Genomic DNA, 20,016 nt, shown 5'->3' on the forward strand with positions numbered 1-20,016 from the left:
AAGCATTTTTTTAGGCAAGTTGGATGGATTTATGTAATTTTAGATTTAGTTTTTTCAATATCTTTGGACAAACTGAGTAATTTTGAATACTTTTTTCAATATTTTTGACAAATTTTAGTCATTTTGAATATAAATATCTCTATGTTTCCTCTCCAGACTTTTCCTCTCTCCTCTGCTCATCATCTAGAAAGAGGTTTCACCATGCTGGATGGATCTCCAACAACCTGCTCCTCTGTTCACTGTTTCTGAGACGAGCTGCATTTATTTAGGAGGTTTGATTTTCCTCTCAGTCTCTCTGCGGAATCACTGCCTGCAGTTCAACCTGAAAATTCTGAAATTTTTCCTGTTGGTCACAGATGAGTCAGTCATGGAGAATCAGTTTTACTGATACCTCTAATACTCCTCAGTTACTGCAGTATTTTAGCTCTAATACTCCTCAGTTACTGCAGTATTTTACCTCTAATACTCGTCAGTTACTGCAGTATTTTAGCTCTAATACTCCTCAGTTACTGCAGTATTTTAGCTCTAATACTCGTCAGTTACTGCAGTATTTTACCTCTAATACTCGTCAGTTACTGCAGTATTTTAGCTCTAATACCCGTCAGTTACTGCAGTATTTTACCTCTAATACTCGTCAGTTACTGCACTATTTTAGCTCTAATACTCATCAGTTACTGCAGTATTTTAGCTTTAATTCTCATCAGTTACTGCAATATTTTAGCTCTATTACTCATCAGTTACTGCAGTATTTTAGCTCTAATACCCGTCAGTTACTGCAGTATTTTACCTCTAATACTCGTCAGTTACTGCAGTATTTTAGCTCTAATACTCATCAGTTACTGCAGTATTTTAGCTTTAATTCTCATCAGTTACTGCAATATTTTAGCTCTATTACTCATCAGTTACTGCAGTATTTTACCTCTAACACTCCTCAGTTACTGCAGTATTTTACCTCTAATGCTCATCAGTTACTGCAGTATTTTAGCCCTAATACTCATCAGTTACTGCAGTATTGAACTCTTCTGTCCATCAGTGTGATCATGATACTCTCCAGGTGAACTCTGATATCAAATCCTGATCTAATCAACAGCTTATTATTAGGACCAATAGTCTCTGATCAGTATTGATCACATCATGGTGACAACTGGACTGATAACAGTTTCAATAATATTCTATGTGTCACTAACAACCCTGAAGTTAAGGAGAAATTATCTGAAACTTCGTTCCAGAGATTCTCAGTTTTTTCCACATTTAAGGTCAAACCTTCATTTTTCTGAAACTCACTTTCTAATCTGTCACAACTTTATTCTATTAGTGAAAATGAACAAAAGGCAGATTTCACTGCTTTGTCGACCTCATTAGAGCACAGATCTAAAACTACAACATGGACACTGACAGACTCTTTCATTTCTGTTTGTTGTTTAACAAATTTATTGTCTCTGTTGTAGGCGTTTCCTCCTCCGTTGCCATGACAACAGTGACGTCACGGCCCTACCTGTTCTTCCTGTTCTCTAAGTTAGTTTCACTTTTACCATCCTCGTGTCGCAGCTTGTTTTCTCCGTGTGAAGGTGAGTAAACGACACTTTTCTGTGTCCAGCTGCTGTTAGTTTAGTTCCAGCAGCAGAAATGTGTCTCCGCAGCTCTGCTAACATTCAGCAGCTGATTTTATATTTAATGTTCCATCGACCAGCTAACATCATCCACCCAACGACAGGAAGCTAACTAGCAGCTAAAGCTAACTAGCAGCTAAAGCTAACTAGCAGCTAAAGCTAACTTTAAAAACAGCACATTAAACAGTCTGAAGAAGGATATTAGAAATAGCAAACACTTTTGCTGTTACCACAAAGTAGTGAGTATGTGCATGTTCTGACTGTAAACAGATGTAGATGGATTTAAACTGGGTGTTCACTTCAACAGGAAGTCCAGAACCAGTTTAGGTCAGATGATCACTTTATGACACAACACCAGAAATCTGACTGATCAGACCAGGAAACGTTTCTGTACAAGTTTAACACAGAACAACTGTGAAGTGAACCTTCACATTAATGGACAGAGACGCATAAATAATAATTAAAGGAAGAATTTTTCCTCATTTCAGCAACAATATTCATCCAAAAACATCAAGGAGATGCTTAATAAACACTTTGTGTTCCAAAATTACAGCACATCTTTTTATGTACTTTGTTCTACAGTTTCTAATCTATTAGGCCACAACACTAAATGTTCATATTAACATCTTCCTGCGATGAAAAGAGACACAAACAGCTTAAAGATTAATGATTTTCCCCAATAATGAAAATAATTAGAGTGTTTTCCCATAAAATGTTTGGAGGAGCTGAAGTTAGTTGTTTCCAGCTGTTTGGAACTATTGGATCTGAGTTTGATGAACAGCTGCAGCATCAGACAGCAGCAGGAAGAGAGAAAGTTTTCACATTTGTACACCAAAAAACAGCAGCACTGGTAACTATTAGATTCTGTAAATTCTAAATGATCCCAGAGAGAGAATGAATCTGGACCAGGATCCAGCTGCAGGTCACACTGTGTAGATCTGATGGACTGATAGAAGAGCAGCAGCTGATCTTTCTACAGCACACAGGATGAACAGGAGGATCTGAGTGGAGCTGAATGATGTGTTTCCTGTGCAGGTGAAGGTAAACGGTGTGTGTGAGCTGGTGTGAGTTCAGCAGCATGGATCAGTGTGAGGATCCTCACAGCTCTCTGTGGGGGGAACAGAAGAACCAGAACAAAGCTGAGAGGTGAGACCACATCTCTAAGTGTCCACGACTCTTCTGCATGTCAGAGCTCAGCACTCATCACTACGGTCATTATTCACAGGAAAGAACCTGGATCTGAACCAGAACCTGCACCAGAACCAGAACCTGGATCTGGATCTGAACCAGAACCTGGATCTGATCCTGGACCTGAACCTGATCCTGGACCTGCACCCAGCTGTGTGTCCTTTAAGAGCGATGACTCAAAGGATATTTTAGTTGAATTCAAAGGAGAACAACCTCGTGCTTCAAAGAGGTAATTCTTCATATCTAAACGCTGTAAGTGTATAAAATGTCAGTGAGTCAGTTTTATTGTCTTTATGATGGAATCCTCAAACACATGCTGAGTTTCAGCTCAGCTCTTGCTCACATCCATGGAAATGTTCCTGTGTGAGGCAGTGTTTGCTGTCAGAGTGGAAAGAATGGATGCTGTGGTTGTGGTGAAGCAGCTGCAGGACAGCAGCTGATCCAGCAGGTGGCGTCTTTGTGCTTTGGTTCAAACAGTGTAGGCAGGAAGCTGCAGTCAGGTTTCAGGTGCTGCTGGATGGAGGAGGGCAAATAGCAAACGGTGAAGGCTGCTGTGATGTCCTGGAGAGACGTTTGGCTTCATGGAGGTTTGTGGTGCTTGTTAGGGATCGTTGCATTGACAAAGTGAAGAACATCTACTGTGATCAATGAAGTTAAAGGCAGAGGGAAGAAGTTTGGACTTTATTTCTTTGTAAACTCAGTTCCAGGCTGTGTGTGCAGCAGCTCAGAGGCTGGAAGTTGAAGCTCAGCTGCTGCACATGTTGGTGTGATGTGATGCAGGATTAGCAGCTCATCATTAGCTGCTAACAGTAACCTGCTGTTATTTCCAGGACCAGAGTTTTCATTCAGTAGCTGATTCTATGGTCATGAATTCATCCCCAGTGTGGAGGAGTCGGTCCTGGATGATGCTGTGATAATGTTTTTAAACTTCAGTTTAATGTTGATTGTGTAATAAATTTAAAACGTGATGAAGCTTCACCACATGAAACAGCATCAAACTGTGACTGTCACACCAGGAGGACGGCAGCAGGAATCTGTAAAACCACCGACACACAGTTTAAACTCTGAGACGTGTTGTGTAACTTAGATCCTAAAATGCAGCATTCATGATCTGCTAATGGCTTTATTTCAAACTGTGATTTTATTGTGAAATCCATTCATGGTTCAGCTGCAATCGTTGCCTTCAGAGACTTTTCTGTTGTCAAAATTAAACATGTTGTTTGGAGTGTAGCTCACTCTGATTGGTTCTCTCTCCAGTTACATGTTAATGAGGTCACTGCAGCCAAGAGACAGGATGTGATGTCATCACATGCAGTGTGACAGATGACAAGTGTTTTCATTATCGATTGATCAGATGATTTAGTCCATAAATCAATAAATGTGTGAAACTTGAAAATGTAGATGTTCTGTTTGAGCAAAAGTCAAAAAATATTACAATATTCTGTTTGTAATGAAAGAAAAGCAGCAAATTATAGACTTTATTTTGCTGTTTGCGTGTTTGCTGTTGTCTTGCTGTAACTTTGTTGGTCCAGACATGGATCCTCTGAGTGTCTTCATGTCAGCAGCTCTGCACTTTAACAGTTCTGGTCTGATGGTCAAAAGCAGGTGTTAAGATGAACATAAGGTGAAAAGGCAGAAACAGTTTGTGTGACAGGTGACATTTAATGAGAAAAACGACTCCAATGGAAGCAGCAAACATGTAAACTGAGGACAGGAACGCTGAGGTGACAACATGATAGAACTTTTTCAGAGCAGGACCAGCACTGACTGACACACCAAACAATTTTACAGGTTTTTATGAAGATTCATCCAACTTATTGTCAGTAAACTGTCAGAGTGCAGTGCAGCAACTAACCTGTGTTTATTAGGAGGAAGCTGGAAAATCAAGACTCATCTGAACCAGAACTGGACTCTGTGTCCATGAAGACTGGCTACACTGGAAAACATCCTGATAATTTAAGGAAAAGGCACCGTCCTGTGGATGAAAGGTAAGAGTTTTAAAGTGATACACAAAGGAAATCATGTGACGGATCATTGATCAGTGTGTCCAGGTTTAAACATTTACTGACTGACTTAGTTTTCAGCAGCACTCTGTCTCACACTCAGTCAAACACATTTATACTGGGAGCTGCCCAGTACAACCTCACACTGGCTCTGGGTGTCTTGCTCCAGCAGCAGGGAGGAATGAGGCTTTATGAAGGAGCTGCTGGGAGCCTTTGGGACAAAACCAAAGTGAGCTGAAAGCTGTAGTCAGCTTCAGACAGAGCTGTTGATTCTCTGTGGAATCAGCAGGACTAGTAAACCTTTCCTGCTGCAGGGAGTCCTCAGATTCTCTGTCCACATCCACGTCTCCTCATGGACCTTCAGCTGGTGTTTGTTTGATGCCATTTTCAAGCAATTCCAGTCACGCTCCAGGACTCACCGTAGCACTGAATCTACTGAAGGTTTTTAATGACTTCATGTGTTTTTAAGACTCTGGTATTTGTGACATTTTAATTCTTTTAGGACTCAGTGCAGCTTTTGATGCTGTTGATCATGGAATTCTTTGAAACCACCTGAAGGAAGCAGTTGCATCAGGTTAAGTGTGTTAAACTGGTTTTCCTCCTACCTGGCTGACAGGTCCTCTTCAGTGCAGATTGTTAATTACTCATCATCTGCACTGATTATTTGTGGTCTAAAGTTCAATATTAGGGCCAGTTTTATTCTCCCTCTACATGCTCCTCTTGCCTTCCATCTTCCATAAATGTGTCATTCCACGCTACGCTGATGACACTCAAATATACCTGCCACTAAACCCTGATGACATCACCTCCATCTCCCAGAGGTGAAGCAATGGATGGACAAGAACCGTCTCCAGCTGAAAACTCTGGCTTTTCCAGCCCAGTCTGTAGAACATACAGGCTGTACCACACCATCATTCTGTTATGGAGGAAAACACTCTGGCTTGTTTATATTTCTTCAAATGAATCCCAGTTGTCATTGGCTGAAAATAGTGACAGCTGAACTTGTTGTTTAACATTTGCATTCAGGGAGACGTTCACTGTGATTACACTGGATAATCTCCTGCAGGAACTATCAGAGCTGCATTACTGCATGATTCAAATACTCAGAAAAACTTGTCTGTTCAGTTTCATCTTAAGTTGAATCTGTTTGCTGCCCAGTGGTTGCTGTTGTTGTTTCCTGTGATGAAGGAAACAGTAGCTCACTGATAGTGGAAGCAGGAGAATGACAACTTCAGGCCAGCCTCATATCAGTTTCATCAGACCAACTGCTAATAACTGTTCCACGACTGAGGCTGCTGGGAGGTGGAACCTTTGCACTTGGGTTCAAGTCCAAAGCTTTGGAACAGCCTTCCTCTTCTAATCTGATGATATTTTCAAGAAAAACCTCAAGATGTTGAGGTTTTCAATGGCTTCTGGCTGCTCTCACTGGTTTTGAAGTTAGAAATTTATGTAAGAAATTGATCTTCCACATTGCTATCCTCTTTTGCCTTTTGTAGTATTTTATACTGTGTAACTTTGTTTTACTCATTGATTTTAGTAGTTTTATATTGTCTTTACATGTATATTGTCAATTCTATTTTTAAATTGTCTGTCTACACTTTGGTCAACTCAGGTTGTTTTTAAACTGGCTTTATAAATACATTTGATTTGATGTCATTTGTCTGTGTGGACAGAAGTACTGAGATCTAACTGTTGATGTTGATCCACAGAGTGGAGCAGCAGAGTTCAGAGGTTCCCAGAATTCAGTCTGTCCAGCAGCATCACCTGGACTCCATATTCATGGTGAGTTCATGGACAACAAGTTGTTCTCCATCTGTTGTGTTCAGGCGTCTCCATGCTGCTCTTTGTAGACCAGTGGACTGTCAGTGTGTCCAACATGGATCTGATGTTTGACTCCATGATTTCACTCTGATGGACTCATTGACACATTTCTCTGTTCCAGCTGCTGGAGGACAACATGGTGACTTTTATGAAGAAGGAGCTGAAGAAGATGCAGAAGGTTGTGAGTCCAGATTACCCAGAATGCTCAGAGAGTCAGAGGGAGGATGAGGAGGAGTTGGAGGGTGATGATGAAGATCAGAGGAGCAGCAGAGCGATGTTTCAGCAGATCACAGTGTTGTTCCTGAGGAGGATGAAGCAGGAGAAGCTGGCTGACTGTCTGCAGAGCAGTAAGAGGATTTGAGGAAAGACTGAAGCTGCTGATCAACAGAACATTTACTAAAGTCTCAGAATATCTTCACACAATCAGTCTTTAGGAGGATGAACTGTTGGAATATTTACTGTCATTTATTCATTGATCTCATGTTGTTTCTTCATTCAGAATTTGCTGCTGCAGTTTGTGGACGTAAACTTAAATGTGGCCTGAAGAAGAAGTTCCAGAGAGTGTTTGAGGGCATCGCTAAAGCAGGACAGTCGACCCTCCTGAATGAGATCTACACAGAGCTGTACATCACAGAGGGAGGGACTGCAGAGGTCAATGATGAACATGAGGTCAGACAGATTGAAGCAGCATCCAGGAAAGCAGACAGAGTAGAAACAAGCATCAGACCAGAAGACATCTTTAAAGGCTCACATGGAAGAGATGGACCAATCAGAACAGTGATGACACAGGGAGTGGCTGGCATCGGGAAAACAGTGTTAACACAGAAGTTGACTCTGGACTGGGCTGAAGACAAAAGCAACCAGGACATCCACTTCATGTTTCCATTGACTTTCAGAGAGCTGAATGTGCTGAAAGAGAGAAAGTTCAGTTTGGTGGAACTTGTTCATCACTTCTTCAGTGAAACCAAAGCAGCAGGAATGTGCAAGTTTGAAGACTTCCAGGTTGTGTTGATCTTTGACGGTCTGGATGAGTGTCGCCTTCCTCTGGACTTCCACAACAATGAGGTCCTGACTGATGTTACAGAGTCCACCTCAGTGGATGTGCTGCTGACAAACCTGATCAGGGGGAAGCTGCTTCCTTCTGCTCGTCTCTGGATAACCACACGACCTGCAGCAGCCAATCAGATCCCTCCTGACTGTGTGGACATGGTGACGGAGGTCAGAGGGTTCAGCGACCCACAGAAGGAGGAGTACTTCAGGAAGAGATCCAGAGATGAGGAGCAGGCCAGCAGCATCATCTCCCACATGAAGACATCACGAAGCCTCCACATCATGTGCCACATCCCAGTGTTCTGCTGGATCACTGCTACAGTTCTGGAGAAGCTGCTGAGAACCAGAGAGGGAGGAGATCTGCCCAGAACCCTGACTGAGATGTTCATCCACCACCTGGTGGTTCAGACCAAAGTCAAGAAGGTCAAGTATGATGGAGGAGCTGAGACAGATCCACACTGGAGTCCAGACAGCAGGAGGATGATTGAGTCTCTGGGAAAACTGGCTTTTAATCAGCTGCAGAAAGGAAACCTGATCTTCTATGAGTCCGACCTGACAGAGTGTGGCATCGATGTGGAAGCAGCCTCAAAGTACTCAGGAGTGTTCACACAGATCTTTAAAGAGGAGAGAGGACTGTACCAGGACAAGGTGTTCTGCTTCGTCCATCTGAGTGTTCAGGAGTTTCTGGCTGCAGTCTACATGTTCCACTGTTACACCAACAGGAAGCAGGAGGTTCTGGAGGACTTCCTGGGAAAAGACTGGAAAGATGAGAACAGAGACACTCTGGATGTGTTCCTGAAGAGAGTCATGGAGAAATCCCTGAGAAGTAAAAATGGTCACCTGGACCTGTTTGTTCGCTTCCTTCATGGCCTCTGTCTGGAGTCCAATCAGAGACTCTTAGGAGGTCTGCTGGGTCGGACAGAGAACCGTCCAGGAATGATCCAGAGAGTCATCAACAACCTGAAGGAGATGAAGAGTGATGAAATGTCTCCAGACAGAAGCATCAACATCTTCCACTGTCTGATGGAGATGAAGGATCTCTCAGTACATCAGGAGATCCAAGAGTTCCTGCAGTCAGAGAACAGATCAGAGAAGTTCCTCTCTGAGATCCACTGCTCAGCTCTGGCCTACATGCTGCAGATGTCAGAGGAGGTTCTGGATGAGTTGGACCTGAAGAAGTACAGAACATCAGAGGAGGGAAAACTGAGACTGATTCCAGCTGTAAGGAACTGCAGAAAGTTCAGGTGAGTCCAGATGTGATGAAGATGATCAGTCAGAGTAGATCAGTAGTTGAGTTCTTCAGATGTTCTCACTAGAACATTCTCATTATTCTCAGTGTTCCACTTGTTTATTTATAACTTTCCATGTCAGCTGTGTTTAGTCTCAGATGTTCAAACGCTGTGAAAATGTGGATTTTTCAGTTGGTTTTGTTTAAAGCTGTTAAATGAATGATGACAGTTTTTCTATTTCATTCTGATAATTGTTCCGTCTGACAGTTTTTTCTTGTGAGTTTCTTCCTTTGGCTGATGGAGGAAACATGCAGATCTGCTGAAACACATGAAGAACTGTAGAGGTTCTTGTCCAGGTTTTATCACAGCATCAGTTATTATTACATGAGGAGCTTCTGGAAGCATCTTATATAATCAGACATACAGCTTTTAAATGATTTTTTTAATCTTCTTTAGAGTTGAATATAAGATCTGAATCATTTCTGATGTCTGGGAGAATTGATTTAATGGAATTATTGCTGTTACTGTTTTGAGTTGGTTTTTAATTCATTTATTTCTGGTAATTTGTGATGTTTTTCTTGAATTATTTTGTATTTATTCTTTCTGTAAGTGTTGTGTGAACATTCTGACAGAAAATGTTCTGATCCAGATGTTCTCCTGAGAACTTTGTGGAGTCAGACGTGGGATCAGATCACACTGACAGACTGTGGACAGTATGGAAGCCTGAATGGAAGTCCATCTTCTGTCTGTGATCTGTAAATTAAACATTAACTTTACATGCATTTGGATACAGGCACGTGGGTGGGGGGGTGGGGGGAGGCGGAGGGGGCTGAAGCACCTGCCCCTTTGCCCCTTGATGCCCAAAATGCCCTTTTGTCAAAGTTGTTTTTTTAAATTTTATTTAATTTTATTTAATTTTGTTTTTTTATTTGTAAGTGTGTGTGTGTAAAAGTATTTGAGGCTCAAAATAATAAATAAAACAAAACTAAAAATAATTCAGATCTACCGTCGGTCGGTCACGTGATCTACGTAGACGTCCCCCACTGCTCTGAGGGGTCCAGATGTTCCCTGTAGCTCTGCGCTAGCGCCGCTAGTCTAGAAACCGGAGACCCGAGGGAGGACATCAACAACTGATGGTCCTGATGGAGAGGAGGTTCTGCAGCGGGATTCGTTTATGTACGGTGTATTTTTGCAAGATGACCGATGAAGTGAGCATCCTGTGTGTGTGTGTCTGACTCTGCACACACACCTGTCATCAGTTCTAGCCGCTAGTTAACCACACAGCTGCTGAGAGGATAAAGTCTGCCAGGCTTCTTTTTGTTTCTGTATGTTTCTGTTGACATGGACAAAGTGCATCAGAGAGATGTATTATTTTACTGTCAGTGAGTTGCAGTGTGTTTCCTGTTTCTAGAGGCAATGAGACAGAGGTTATGTTATTTCACTGAAACTACGTACATGCATTTTCACATAATTTTGGACTATTGCAGTATAAATACAATAATAATTAGAAGAATTTGAATTGTGATTTTCTCAACCTCTCATTTAAAGATATCAGTACTTGTTTATAACATTTGTATATATAGACAAATTAAATATAATATGCCTAAATATAAAATATAAAACTTTTAGAACCTTGCTGTCTTGTGCAAAGTGGATAGTCAAACTGAATAAAAGTACAAATACATTTAAATACATGATTTCTATATCATTTAATTGTTTTAAACTTATTATTAGCACTACGAATAATAAAGGGCAGATTATGAATCAGCACCATGGAGCAAATCCGTGGCTCTACAGTACATGTCTGGAAAAGGTATGAAATTTAAAAGCAAGGACTCCAGGAAGAGTAGCCACAGTTAAACAGTCCAGTGTCTAATGGTGATGTAAATTCAGCTTCAAAATAATAATAACTTGAAGGGTCCAATGGTGGCCACATCAGGGTTTGAACCACTGACCTTCTGATCAATAGTCCAGAGACTTAACCACTGCTTCCATGTTATATGCTTTATGAACATGGGTTACTACAATTCAGCCAGTTATATTGTCAGGTATGTTTCTGTATGGTGTTTCAAATTCGTGCTCCATGTGCCCCCTTTAACTTTGAGCACCTGCCCCTCCAAAGGTCTCTGCATGGCCCTGTTTAGATCTAATTATTCCAGATTGAAAGTGTTCAGGTGTGAGAGAGGCTGATGAGAATTCAGTTTCATGTCAAACAGTCAGAGAAGATGAAGAACTAAATGTCCAACAGGACCAGTCCAGATGTTCTGCTATCAAATGCATGAAGGAAATATAAAGTGTCCTTTTTCATAATAACATGTTTTGTCATTTATGTCTCATGACAGACTTTCTGACTGTAGACTCTCAGAGAGTCACTGTGAAGTTGTGGCCTCAGCTCTGAAGTCCAACCCCTCCCATCTGATAGATCTGGACCTGTATGGAAACAACCTGCAGGATTCAGGAGTGAAGCATCTTTCTGCTGGACTGCAGAGTCCAAACTGTAAACTGGAGACTCTCAGGTCAGTTCACTGACTGTTGATGGTTTTTCAATATATTCAAGTCAAATCCTTGACTGAAGTTTGGAGTTTGTTGTTAATAAATTTGGAGTATTTTCCTGAAAACATGGTGAAGATGTTTAAGATAAGATAAGATAAGATAAAGTTCTTTATTTCTCGCCACTCCAGGGGAAATTTAAAGTTTGAGATTGTTGGAGTGTAAATAAATCCCCTGATCAGCTGACTGCAGAGTTCCCAGATGGAGGACAGAATCCACAGTCCTGCTGTGTGTCTGAATGTGAAGCTGATGTGAAAGTGATGTGAGAAGAAGTAAATACAGAAGAAGGTGATGAAATAAATGAAAGAATGAAGAGATTTGATGTTGATCCTGTAATGAGAGATGAACTGAGGTCAGCAGATGTTATTGATGTGTGGACATGAATATGTGGATGAATGTTGACATGTGGATGATGTGTGTAGAAGGTTGACATGATGATGATCCACAATAACAGAAGGACAAAGTCACTGTGCTGCTTTTAGAGAAAAGCTGATTGATGAGGACAAAGTAATGTTGATCTGCACATTCAGAACCTGAACACATCTGATGGATCATCAATGATTTTATACACATCTTTTATTCTTTATTCAGATTGAAGGACTGCAGGTTGTCAGAGATCAGCTGTGATTCTCTGGTCTCAGCTCTGAAGTCCAACCCCTCCCATCTGGAACATCTGGACCTGAGCTGGAACATCCTGCAGGATTCAGGAGTGAAACATCTGAGTGGTTTTCTGGAGAGTCCAGACTGCATCCTGAAGGATCTGAGGTCAGACATCATGTTTTGTTTGTGTGCTGAGATGAATGTGATGTAAAGTTGTGTTGACTCTAAACTGCAGCCATCAGGCTGATGTTCTACTGATCCACACTGAGGATCTTCATGGGAACGTCTGTTTTCTTCTTCTCTGCTTTAGTCCTTGGACTCTTTGAGAGAAATGTTGAGCTGCAAATTTCAAAGCTCCATCTAAGAATAAAAATCCTCCAGTGAATAATTGACAGTGAAAGTCTGACACGTGATCTTCAGCTCAGATCTGACCTCATGTTTCTCTGGAGTTCAACCTGACAGCAGCAACTAACAGCTGTTTTTATTACTGATGAAGCTGTCAGTTATTTCAGTAGTTTAGTTCATTAAATGTTAAAATGAGTGAAAAATGTTGATCCCACTTTGTCAGAGTTGAAGGTGACGTCTTCAAATGTGTGGTTTTGTTCCAGCAACAGTCCAGAAGCACAAATATTCAGTTTAATGTGACAGAAAACAGAGAGTGATGACAGTGGACAGACTGGAAGCAGTTTGATGTTTTTCTGGATAAATGAGTGAAACCATGATTGAAATGTTTTTGATCTTTTGTCTACGGACTCATCAGATAGTGGGCTGATAGTTTGAGCTGTAATTCAAGCTGTTTTTCATCCTGAGAGACAGAAACTAATATTCAGCATCTGCTGGTTCCAACTGTTGGATGAAGTCATGTGATGTTGTAGGAAGTGAAACGTTCAAATCCAAGATGCAGCCGTTTGATTTTCCTGCTGATGAAATATGAAGCTGATCCATCAGTTGTTGAATGATCAGAAAATCCAGCAGAAAAGTTGTCAGTTAATGAACAGTTAAAGTCATTTATCAGGAGCAATAGGAAGATTTTCTGCTTCAGTTTCTGCTGATTTTCTTCTTTTCTCTGCTTTGAGTCATTAGAAAGTCAAGATGTTTGTGTTTGAGAACAGAGTTAGAAGACGTCACCTGGTCCTCTGAAAACTGTGATGGACACTTTCCACTATCAATGACAGATGGATGAAGAATGAAATGTATCTGAATGTAGAGTCCTGGTTGAAAGGTCTCCATGGTTCCAGAACATGAAGATATTTTAGAGTCTGGAGCCTCATTTTGTCCACGTTTCCTTCTTGTGTGTTTGTGTGAAATAAATGTCTGAGTGTTTCTCCTTGTGTTTGTTGCTCAGCATGAGTTTGTGTGGATGGAGCCACTGGTGGAGCTGCAGAATTTCAGAGATGAAGTCACTCCGTCTTTATTGAAGCAGCAGCATGTTGTCATTAATATTAATGAAGCTCTTCTTCACTGCTTCTGTTGGACTGTTTGAAGCTGCATCCTGCTGGCTTCAGCTGCTTGGAGTTTCCATTTTATAAACTTGGACCTTCTGAAGCTTCTTCAGCTATGAACTCATGATGAAACTCTGAATGATTTCAAGCAGGAACTTTGTCTCCTCAACTCACATCTTTTATTCTTTATTCAGATTGGAGGACTGCAGTTTGTCAGAGATCAGCTGTGATTCTCTGGTCTCAGCTCTGAAGTCCAACCCCTCCCATCTGGAACATCTGGACCTGAGTCTGAACAACCTGCAGGATTCAGGAGTGAAACATCTGTGTGGTTTTCTGGAGAGTCCAGACTGCATCCTGAAGACTCTGAGGTCAGTTCACTGACTGTCTGTTACTGTTGTAGATCTGATGTGTTTAATGGCAACTAAAGCTCATTTCTGTTCAACAAAACTTCCATCCATGAAGCTGTAAATCTGCTCTGGTTCACATTTTCTGTTTTTTCTTCTAAATTCAGTTTGTTGTGTCAAAAGTCATGTTTGTAGCAGAAAGTGTGTAAAATGTTGTGTTAGTTGTTAAAGTAAATGAATGTAATTTGAGCTAAAGAGTCACATCTGGATCCAGAAGATCCTCTGAACTCAGATCAGTTTGAAGTGACAAAGTTTCCTGAGTGAAGTATAAATATTTCTTTGGTTTGTGTTGAGTTTTATTTGACTGATCCTGTTGATGATGCAGCATGTTATTGATGTGTGGACATGAATAGGTGGATGAATGTTGTGTTGACATGTGGATGATGTGTGTAGAAGGTTGACATGATGATGATCCACAATAACAGAAGGACAAAGTCACTGTGCTGCTTTTAGAGAAAAGCTGATTGATGAGGACAAAGTAATGTTGATCTGCACATTCAGAACCTGAACACATCTGATGGATCATCAGTGATTTTATACACATCTTTTATTCTTTATTCAGATTGAGGTGCTGCAGTTTGTCAGAGATCAGCTGTGATTCTCTGGTCTCAGCTCTGAAGTCCAACCCCTCCCATCTGGAACATCTGGACCTGAGGTGGAACAACCTGCAGGATTCATCAGTGGAACATCTGTTAGATCTTGTGAAGAGTCCAGACTGCATCCTGAAGACTCTGAGGTCAGTAGAAGGTTCCATCAGTCTCTGCTGCTTCCAGCAGTTTTCTACTAAACACAGTCAGTATCAAAGCAAAGATCCAGAGTCTCCTGTAAACCTGCAGCTTCTCAGTGAAGCTCTGAGAGCAGAATGGAGACAGAAACACAGAGACAGCAGTCAGCCAATCAGAGGAGCCACAAGCTTGTTGTCATGGTGTGTTTGAGTGGATGTGAAGCCGACTGTTGTTGTTGTGTTGATGTGTTGAGGAAATCGAGCTGATTCCAGCTGCCAGCCTTCCAGATGTGCAGAGACAGTGGTCCTCCTTCATCTAAGTGTCCATCAGATGTGATCTGACTGTTTGTTGTCTCACTTCAACAGTGATCAGCTGATCAGTGTGATGTTTGTCACAGCTCTGAGATGAGAGACTGAAGCCTGCAAACCAGCAGCAGCATCATCACATGTAGGAACCATGAGGTGTTTGTCCAGAGCAGAAGCTGTGCTCAGGTCCAGCAGCAACATCTGGATGTGTGTCCTTGTGTGTGCTTTGATCCAGATGTGTTGACTGACAGCCTCCATGTTGGTTTGTCAGCTGATGTTTGAGGAGCAGATGAGATGTTGATGGACACTCAGAGACTGTTGGTTTAAATGGAGCAGCAGTAAATCCATGAGTGAAGAGTTTGTGCAGTAATGAAGCTTGATGAGTGTCAGCAGTTTGTTTCCACTGTGGACTGCAGTGAAATGTGCAGAGAAACACACCTGATGCTGATCAAACTCATTCATCTCCTCTGATCTTTCTTCTTCTCTCTGCAGATGGAGGTTCTGATCAGGACGGTGTTTGTGCTGAGAGGATGAAGTGTGTCCTGATGATCCAGAGGTTGAAGCAGCAGCAGCAGCAGCAGCAGCAGCAGCAGCAGCAGCAGCAGCAGCAGCAGCAGCAGCAGCAGCAGCAGCAGCAGCAGCAGCAGCAGCAGCAGCAGCAGCAGCAGCAGCAGCAGCAGCAGCAGCAGCAGCAGCAGCAGCAGCAGCAGCAGCAGCAGCAGCAGCAGCAGCAGCAGCAGCAGCAGCAGCAGCAGCAGCAGCAGCAGCAGCAGCAGCAGCAGCAGCAGCAGCAGCAGCAGCAGCAGCAGCAGCAGCAGCAGCAGCAGCAGCAGCAGCAGCAGCAGCAGCAGCAGCAGCAGCAGCAGCAGCAGCAGCAGCAGCAGCAGCAGCAGCAGCAGCAGCAGCAGCAGCAGCAGCAGCAGCAGCAGCAGCAGCAGCAGCAGCAGCAGCAGCAGCAGCAGCAGCAGCAGCAGCAGCAGCAGCAGCAGCAGCAGCAGCAGCAGCAGCAGCAGCAGCAGCAGCAGCAGCAGCAGCAGCAGCAGCAGCAGCAGCAGCAGCAGCAGCAGCAGCAGCAGCAGCAGCAGCAGCAGCAGCAGCAGCAGCAGCAGCAGCAGCAGCAGCAGCAGCAGCAGCAGCAGCAGCAGCAGCAGCAGCAGCAGCAGCAGCAGCAGCAGCAGCAGCAGCAGCAGCAGCAGCAGCAGCAGCAGCAGCAGCAGCAGCAGCAGCAGCAGCTGGTGTGTAGAGACTCTGACTGGACCATGTTACTGGGAGGTGGACTGGGAACCAGTATGAAGTGTGTTGTTCCTGTACAGTTTAGTGTTGCAGCTCCACACTGTGAATGAGGGAGAAGTTCAGTTAATGTTGACTTGATCCGTTGGAGGTTGATGATGTTCAGACTCAGGGGTGAGGCGAATATTCGGATCTCAAAATTAATATTCGGATACCACCGTCACGACGGAATATTCAGATATTCGGGTCCAGCCCTAGAGTTATGTACTTCTTTGCGAAAGCCAGTCTCTTCTCCTTTTGCAGTTTGGTGAGTCGCATGGTATATTGCCTCTTGTAAGCTTTCAGCCCCAATGTTTCTGTTAAAAATGATGTACAGTGCACTTAGAAACATCTTCTCCAAGATTTTTCAGCATCTGACTGAGTCGCCGGCATGACTGGTGTCTTTTACCCTTGGCCTTTCTCATCAGATCCTTGGCTCTTGCAGTTAGGCCAGATGGACTCCTGAGTGAGGCAAGTCCTTGAAGGATCCTCCTTTATTCTACTTTTGCCACCACTTCTGCACCCAGCAGATACTTCTGCAAAGGGCTTGAGGTACCTGCTGACCAATTTTTCCTGCATTTTGAAGAACAATGGCCTGTGCATTAATCTGAGACTCTGAAAGAGAGCTTTTCCACCCTTACTCTTCTCCATAGTAACAATGGCTTCCAAAATCTGGTTGTGAGTTTAATGCATTTTGGTCAAGCAAGAAATGTATCTACTGGAACCTGACAGTTTGACCAGACAAACAACCAAACAGTACCTGATTGATCAGGTGGAACCCATTTTTGTGGCAATCAAACACGTTGTCCGATGGGGAGAACAAACTTTTGGGACACGGTGTAGAATAAAGTTGGTTAAATTTGCTGTAATTCCAGCAATTTACAGCAAACGGAGGCTGGTTCATGAACACAGACTCTGATTCTGAGCTGAAAATCCACATTTCATATTCTGTGATTGGTATCTGCTCACTGAGAGCCTCAGTTCAAGATTTTCAACCCTTTATCTGTTTCTGGGAATTTTACATCATTATTATTCTGCCAAGGAGGCAGAGTAATAATGATGTTAAAAAAATAAAAATAAAAAAAGTCTGTCTTTGTTACCAACATTACTCAAAAATGGATTAATGGATTTTTATGAAATTTTTAGGGAAGGTCAGAAATGACACAAGGACCAATTGATTAGATTTTGGCAGTGATGCAGCTTATAGTCTGGATCCATGGGTTTTTGAAAGATGAGATCTTTCAAAAATGCACTCTGAGTGCTTTTCTAGTCTTTTAGTTTTGTCGTTCTACTAGCATCACCTCACTGTTGGTAATAATTCAGTCTAATCTTTTTTAAAACATGTATGAAACATAATCCTGACTCATCTTGTAAATAATAAGAGCATTTAAGCCTTGAAATAAAATCTGTCTTTACTTGTGTTAGTTGATCATCATCATGACTTTATTTCAACTTGTTTTTTTCTAGTAAAATATCCGAGGGATAAACACCATTAAGTTCATAAATTCCCCTTTTACAGCTCAGTTGATTCTTTTTGTGTTTTTGTTTAATCATATATTTATCATGTGTCATTTACTGTGTTTATTAGTTTATTTCTGTCATTCATTTCAACCAGCTTATTTACAGACGCTGCAGTTAAACTTTTGTCACATGCTTGCAAAATCTGAAATGTAACATCGCTTTCTCGTGGTCACGGTTCATAACTCCAAATTTGTTTTATTTTTGAATCACTACACCGAAGTACTACATTTAGGTAAGTTTTCTCGCATGAAATTTTGTTGTACTTTCATGCTTTGACCACCAGAGGGCAGAAAATCACATTATTTATGTTGCTTCAACGTGCAGCAGAGGATAATTCCTTAAAGTTTTGTGATTTCATTAATATCCACATTAGATGTAAAGATGTTCGGCATAATTTCACTGCACTTTCTCGCTGACTGTTCCAAAATCATGAAATACTTTAAAAACAAGAGACTTATGATGGTAAATGCAGCTTATCTGAATCTCGCCAACTTTACCTTTAGTCTGTGGCCACTAGAGGGTGTTGTAGGAAACTGTAATTTCTACAATTCTAAATATGAATTGTGTTTGTCTGGACCTTGACTTTTAGTCAGGATCACAATAAGCCGAACTCTGAGTAGTTTTCTGTCTGTTTTCCATGATATGTGATTATGTTGTGACCAGAGTCAAGCACCAAGGTCTCCCAACCCGTGACAACTGCTCAGCTGAGGAATCTGTAACTGTCCTGCTGTGTGAAGGACGGATACTTCTATAAGTTTATGTTTGATGTTTTAGTCTGTCAGATCTCTGAACACGATCCTGGTGTTGGAGTTCTGCCCTTTCAGCTGGAATATTCATTCTGCATTTCTCTTCTTTATTACTCATTGTTACTCCGTTATTCTTTAATAAACTGCAAAGACAAATTCTGTTGGACCGTGACTGTTTTTTCTGCATCTCATGCATCATCTGGAATTTTAACTTTGCCTTGTAGTTGCTGCTTGTGGACACTAGAGGGCGCAAACTGTTGTGACTGATGCATCAACATTAGTATTAGTTTTGTGCTGTAGAAGAAGATCTGGAAACAGAAAACATGGATATGATGTATTTCTGCAGATGGATCTCAAGGATTTCAACATACACACATTTTTCATACATGTCCAATATATTTTATACACATAAAAATATTTAATACAAACATTAGCTATGAACATGTTTCCTTGTAAAACTTTCAAATATTGACCAACATCAGGCTTTTCTTTAAATGCATCATGTATGTTTTCTAGTTTTATAATGACGGTTACAGAAGTACCAGTTTATAAATGCATCAAAAGCAAAGTAAGAGATGAATATTAAACCAACTTGACATGATTCTGCTGTGAAGTTTGCATCCCTTAATTTTTCTCTTTAAGAATCTATAATTCACATTTAAAATGAGCTACTTTTAATGACATATTTTTTGACATATGATGATTTTTCACTCTTGAGTTTTTCATCTCAGTTCCAGCTTTAACCCGTCAGACAGAATCACCGTCCTCAGGCCTCCTACAGCAGGATTTTCCCAGGATTCATCAGGTTGTTGGGGTCGATGGCGTCCTTCAGGCTCTGCATGACTCGGATCACTGAAGGACCGACCTCCTCACAGAGCAGCGACCTCTTTCCTAAACCGACTCCATGTTCTCCTGTACAGGTTCCATCCATGGCCAGAGCTCGCCTGCAGCAGGAACGAATCATTTAGTGCACAAACAGTTTATTCAGGACCGAAGGATCAGTGAGGAAGAAGCTTCAGTCTGGAGATTCAAACACAGCAGCAAGAAAAGACGCTTCTCGTTTCCTTTTGTGGTAATTTTGTTGACTTCTGAAGATGTTTTGTGCACTTTTGTGGCCCATTTGTGTTTTGTTTTGGTGGTTATGTTAGATCTAGTTGCTTTGAAACTGAATATATTCCTCCTTTCCTGCAGTGTAGTTACAGTTTTATTGTCAAAAATTGATTTTGAATGTTATATTTAGATGAAAGTGGAGTCATTGTATGTCTTTTTGTGACCATTTATAGATGTTTTTAGTGCTTTGTGGTTGTTCTGTTGGTATTTTTGCTGTAGTTTTGTGAAAGATTTTATATATTTTGTGTCTTCTTGTGACAGTTTGCAGACAAATTGTGTACTTTTTTGGTCATTATTGTATCAGTTGTTCAATGTTTTCAGGTTTATTTTGTGACCCTTTCACCTGTTTTGTCTTTCGGGATCATTTTATGTCTTCTTTTGGTCATTTTGTGAAACTTTGTAGGTCTTTCTTTGGTTGTTTTGTGTGTTTTTGTGAGTATTTA

The 20,016-nt window shown here is 41.6% G+C and overlaps 1 protein-coding gene across 8 annotated transcripts; it reads left to right on the forward strand.

Annotated features, from left to right (window-relative positions):
- The first annotated feature begins 255 nt into the window (after positions 1-255).
- Positions 256-18,619, forward strand: LOC111585276 (NLR family CARD domain-containing protein 3-like). 8 transcript variants are annotated; one of them, XR_008603750.1, is made up of 14 exons: positions 257-272; positions 1,449-1,568; positions 2,646-2,756; positions 2,836-3,027; positions 4,667-4,786; positions 6,511-6,583; positions 6,744-6,969; positions 7,122-8,916; positions 11,244-11,417; positions 12,043-12,216; positions 13,688-13,861; positions 14,460-14,633; positions 15,420-15,488; positions 16,125-18,619. XR_008603750.1 is itself a non-coding variant. In XM_055016729.1 (13 exons), the coding sequence occupies exons 3-13, from the start codon at positions 2,689-2,691 to the stop codon at positions 15,430-15,432; spliced, it is 3,183 nt and encodes a 1,060-aa protein (XP_054872704.1). In that variant the 5' UTR covers positions 257-272; positions 1,449-1,568; positions 2,646-2,688; the 3' UTR covers positions 15,433-15,627. The 8 variants fall into 8 exon arrangements, 5 of the variants coding, with proteins under 5 accessions (XP_054872708.1, XP_054872707.1, XP_054872706.1 ...); XR_008603751.1 differs by lacking the exon at positions 14,460-14,633 and having other exon boundaries at positions 256-272; XM_055016729.1 differs by lacking the exon at positions 16,125-18,619 and having other exon boundaries at positions 15,420-15,627.
- The last annotated feature ends 1,397 nt before the right edge of the window (positions 18,620-20,016 follow it).

The sequence above is a fragment of the Amphiprion ocellaris genome, chromosome 13 (assembly GCF_022539595.1).
Source record: "Amphiprion ocellaris isolate individual 3 ecotype Okinawa chromosome 13, ASM2253959v1, whole genome shotgun sequence".
Lineage (NCBI taxonomy): Eukaryota > Metazoa > Chordata > Actinopteri > Pomacentridae > Amphiprion > Amphiprion ocellaris.

Excerpts from the sequence above, each read along its gene's own strand:
- LOC111585276 (XM_055016729.1), top strand. The coding sequence starts at position 2,689 with ATGGATCAGTGTGAGGATCCTCACAGCTCTCTGTGGGGGGAACAGAAG. Across the intron at positions 2,757-2,835 it reads AACCAGAACAAAGCTGAGAG|GAAAGAACCTGGATCTGAAC; the intron begins GTGAGACCACAT and ends CATTATTCACAG. Across the intron at positions 11,418-12,042 it reads TGTAAACTGGAGACTCTCAG|ATTGAAGGACTGCAGGTTGT; the intron begins GTCAGTTCACTG and ends TTCTTTATTCAG.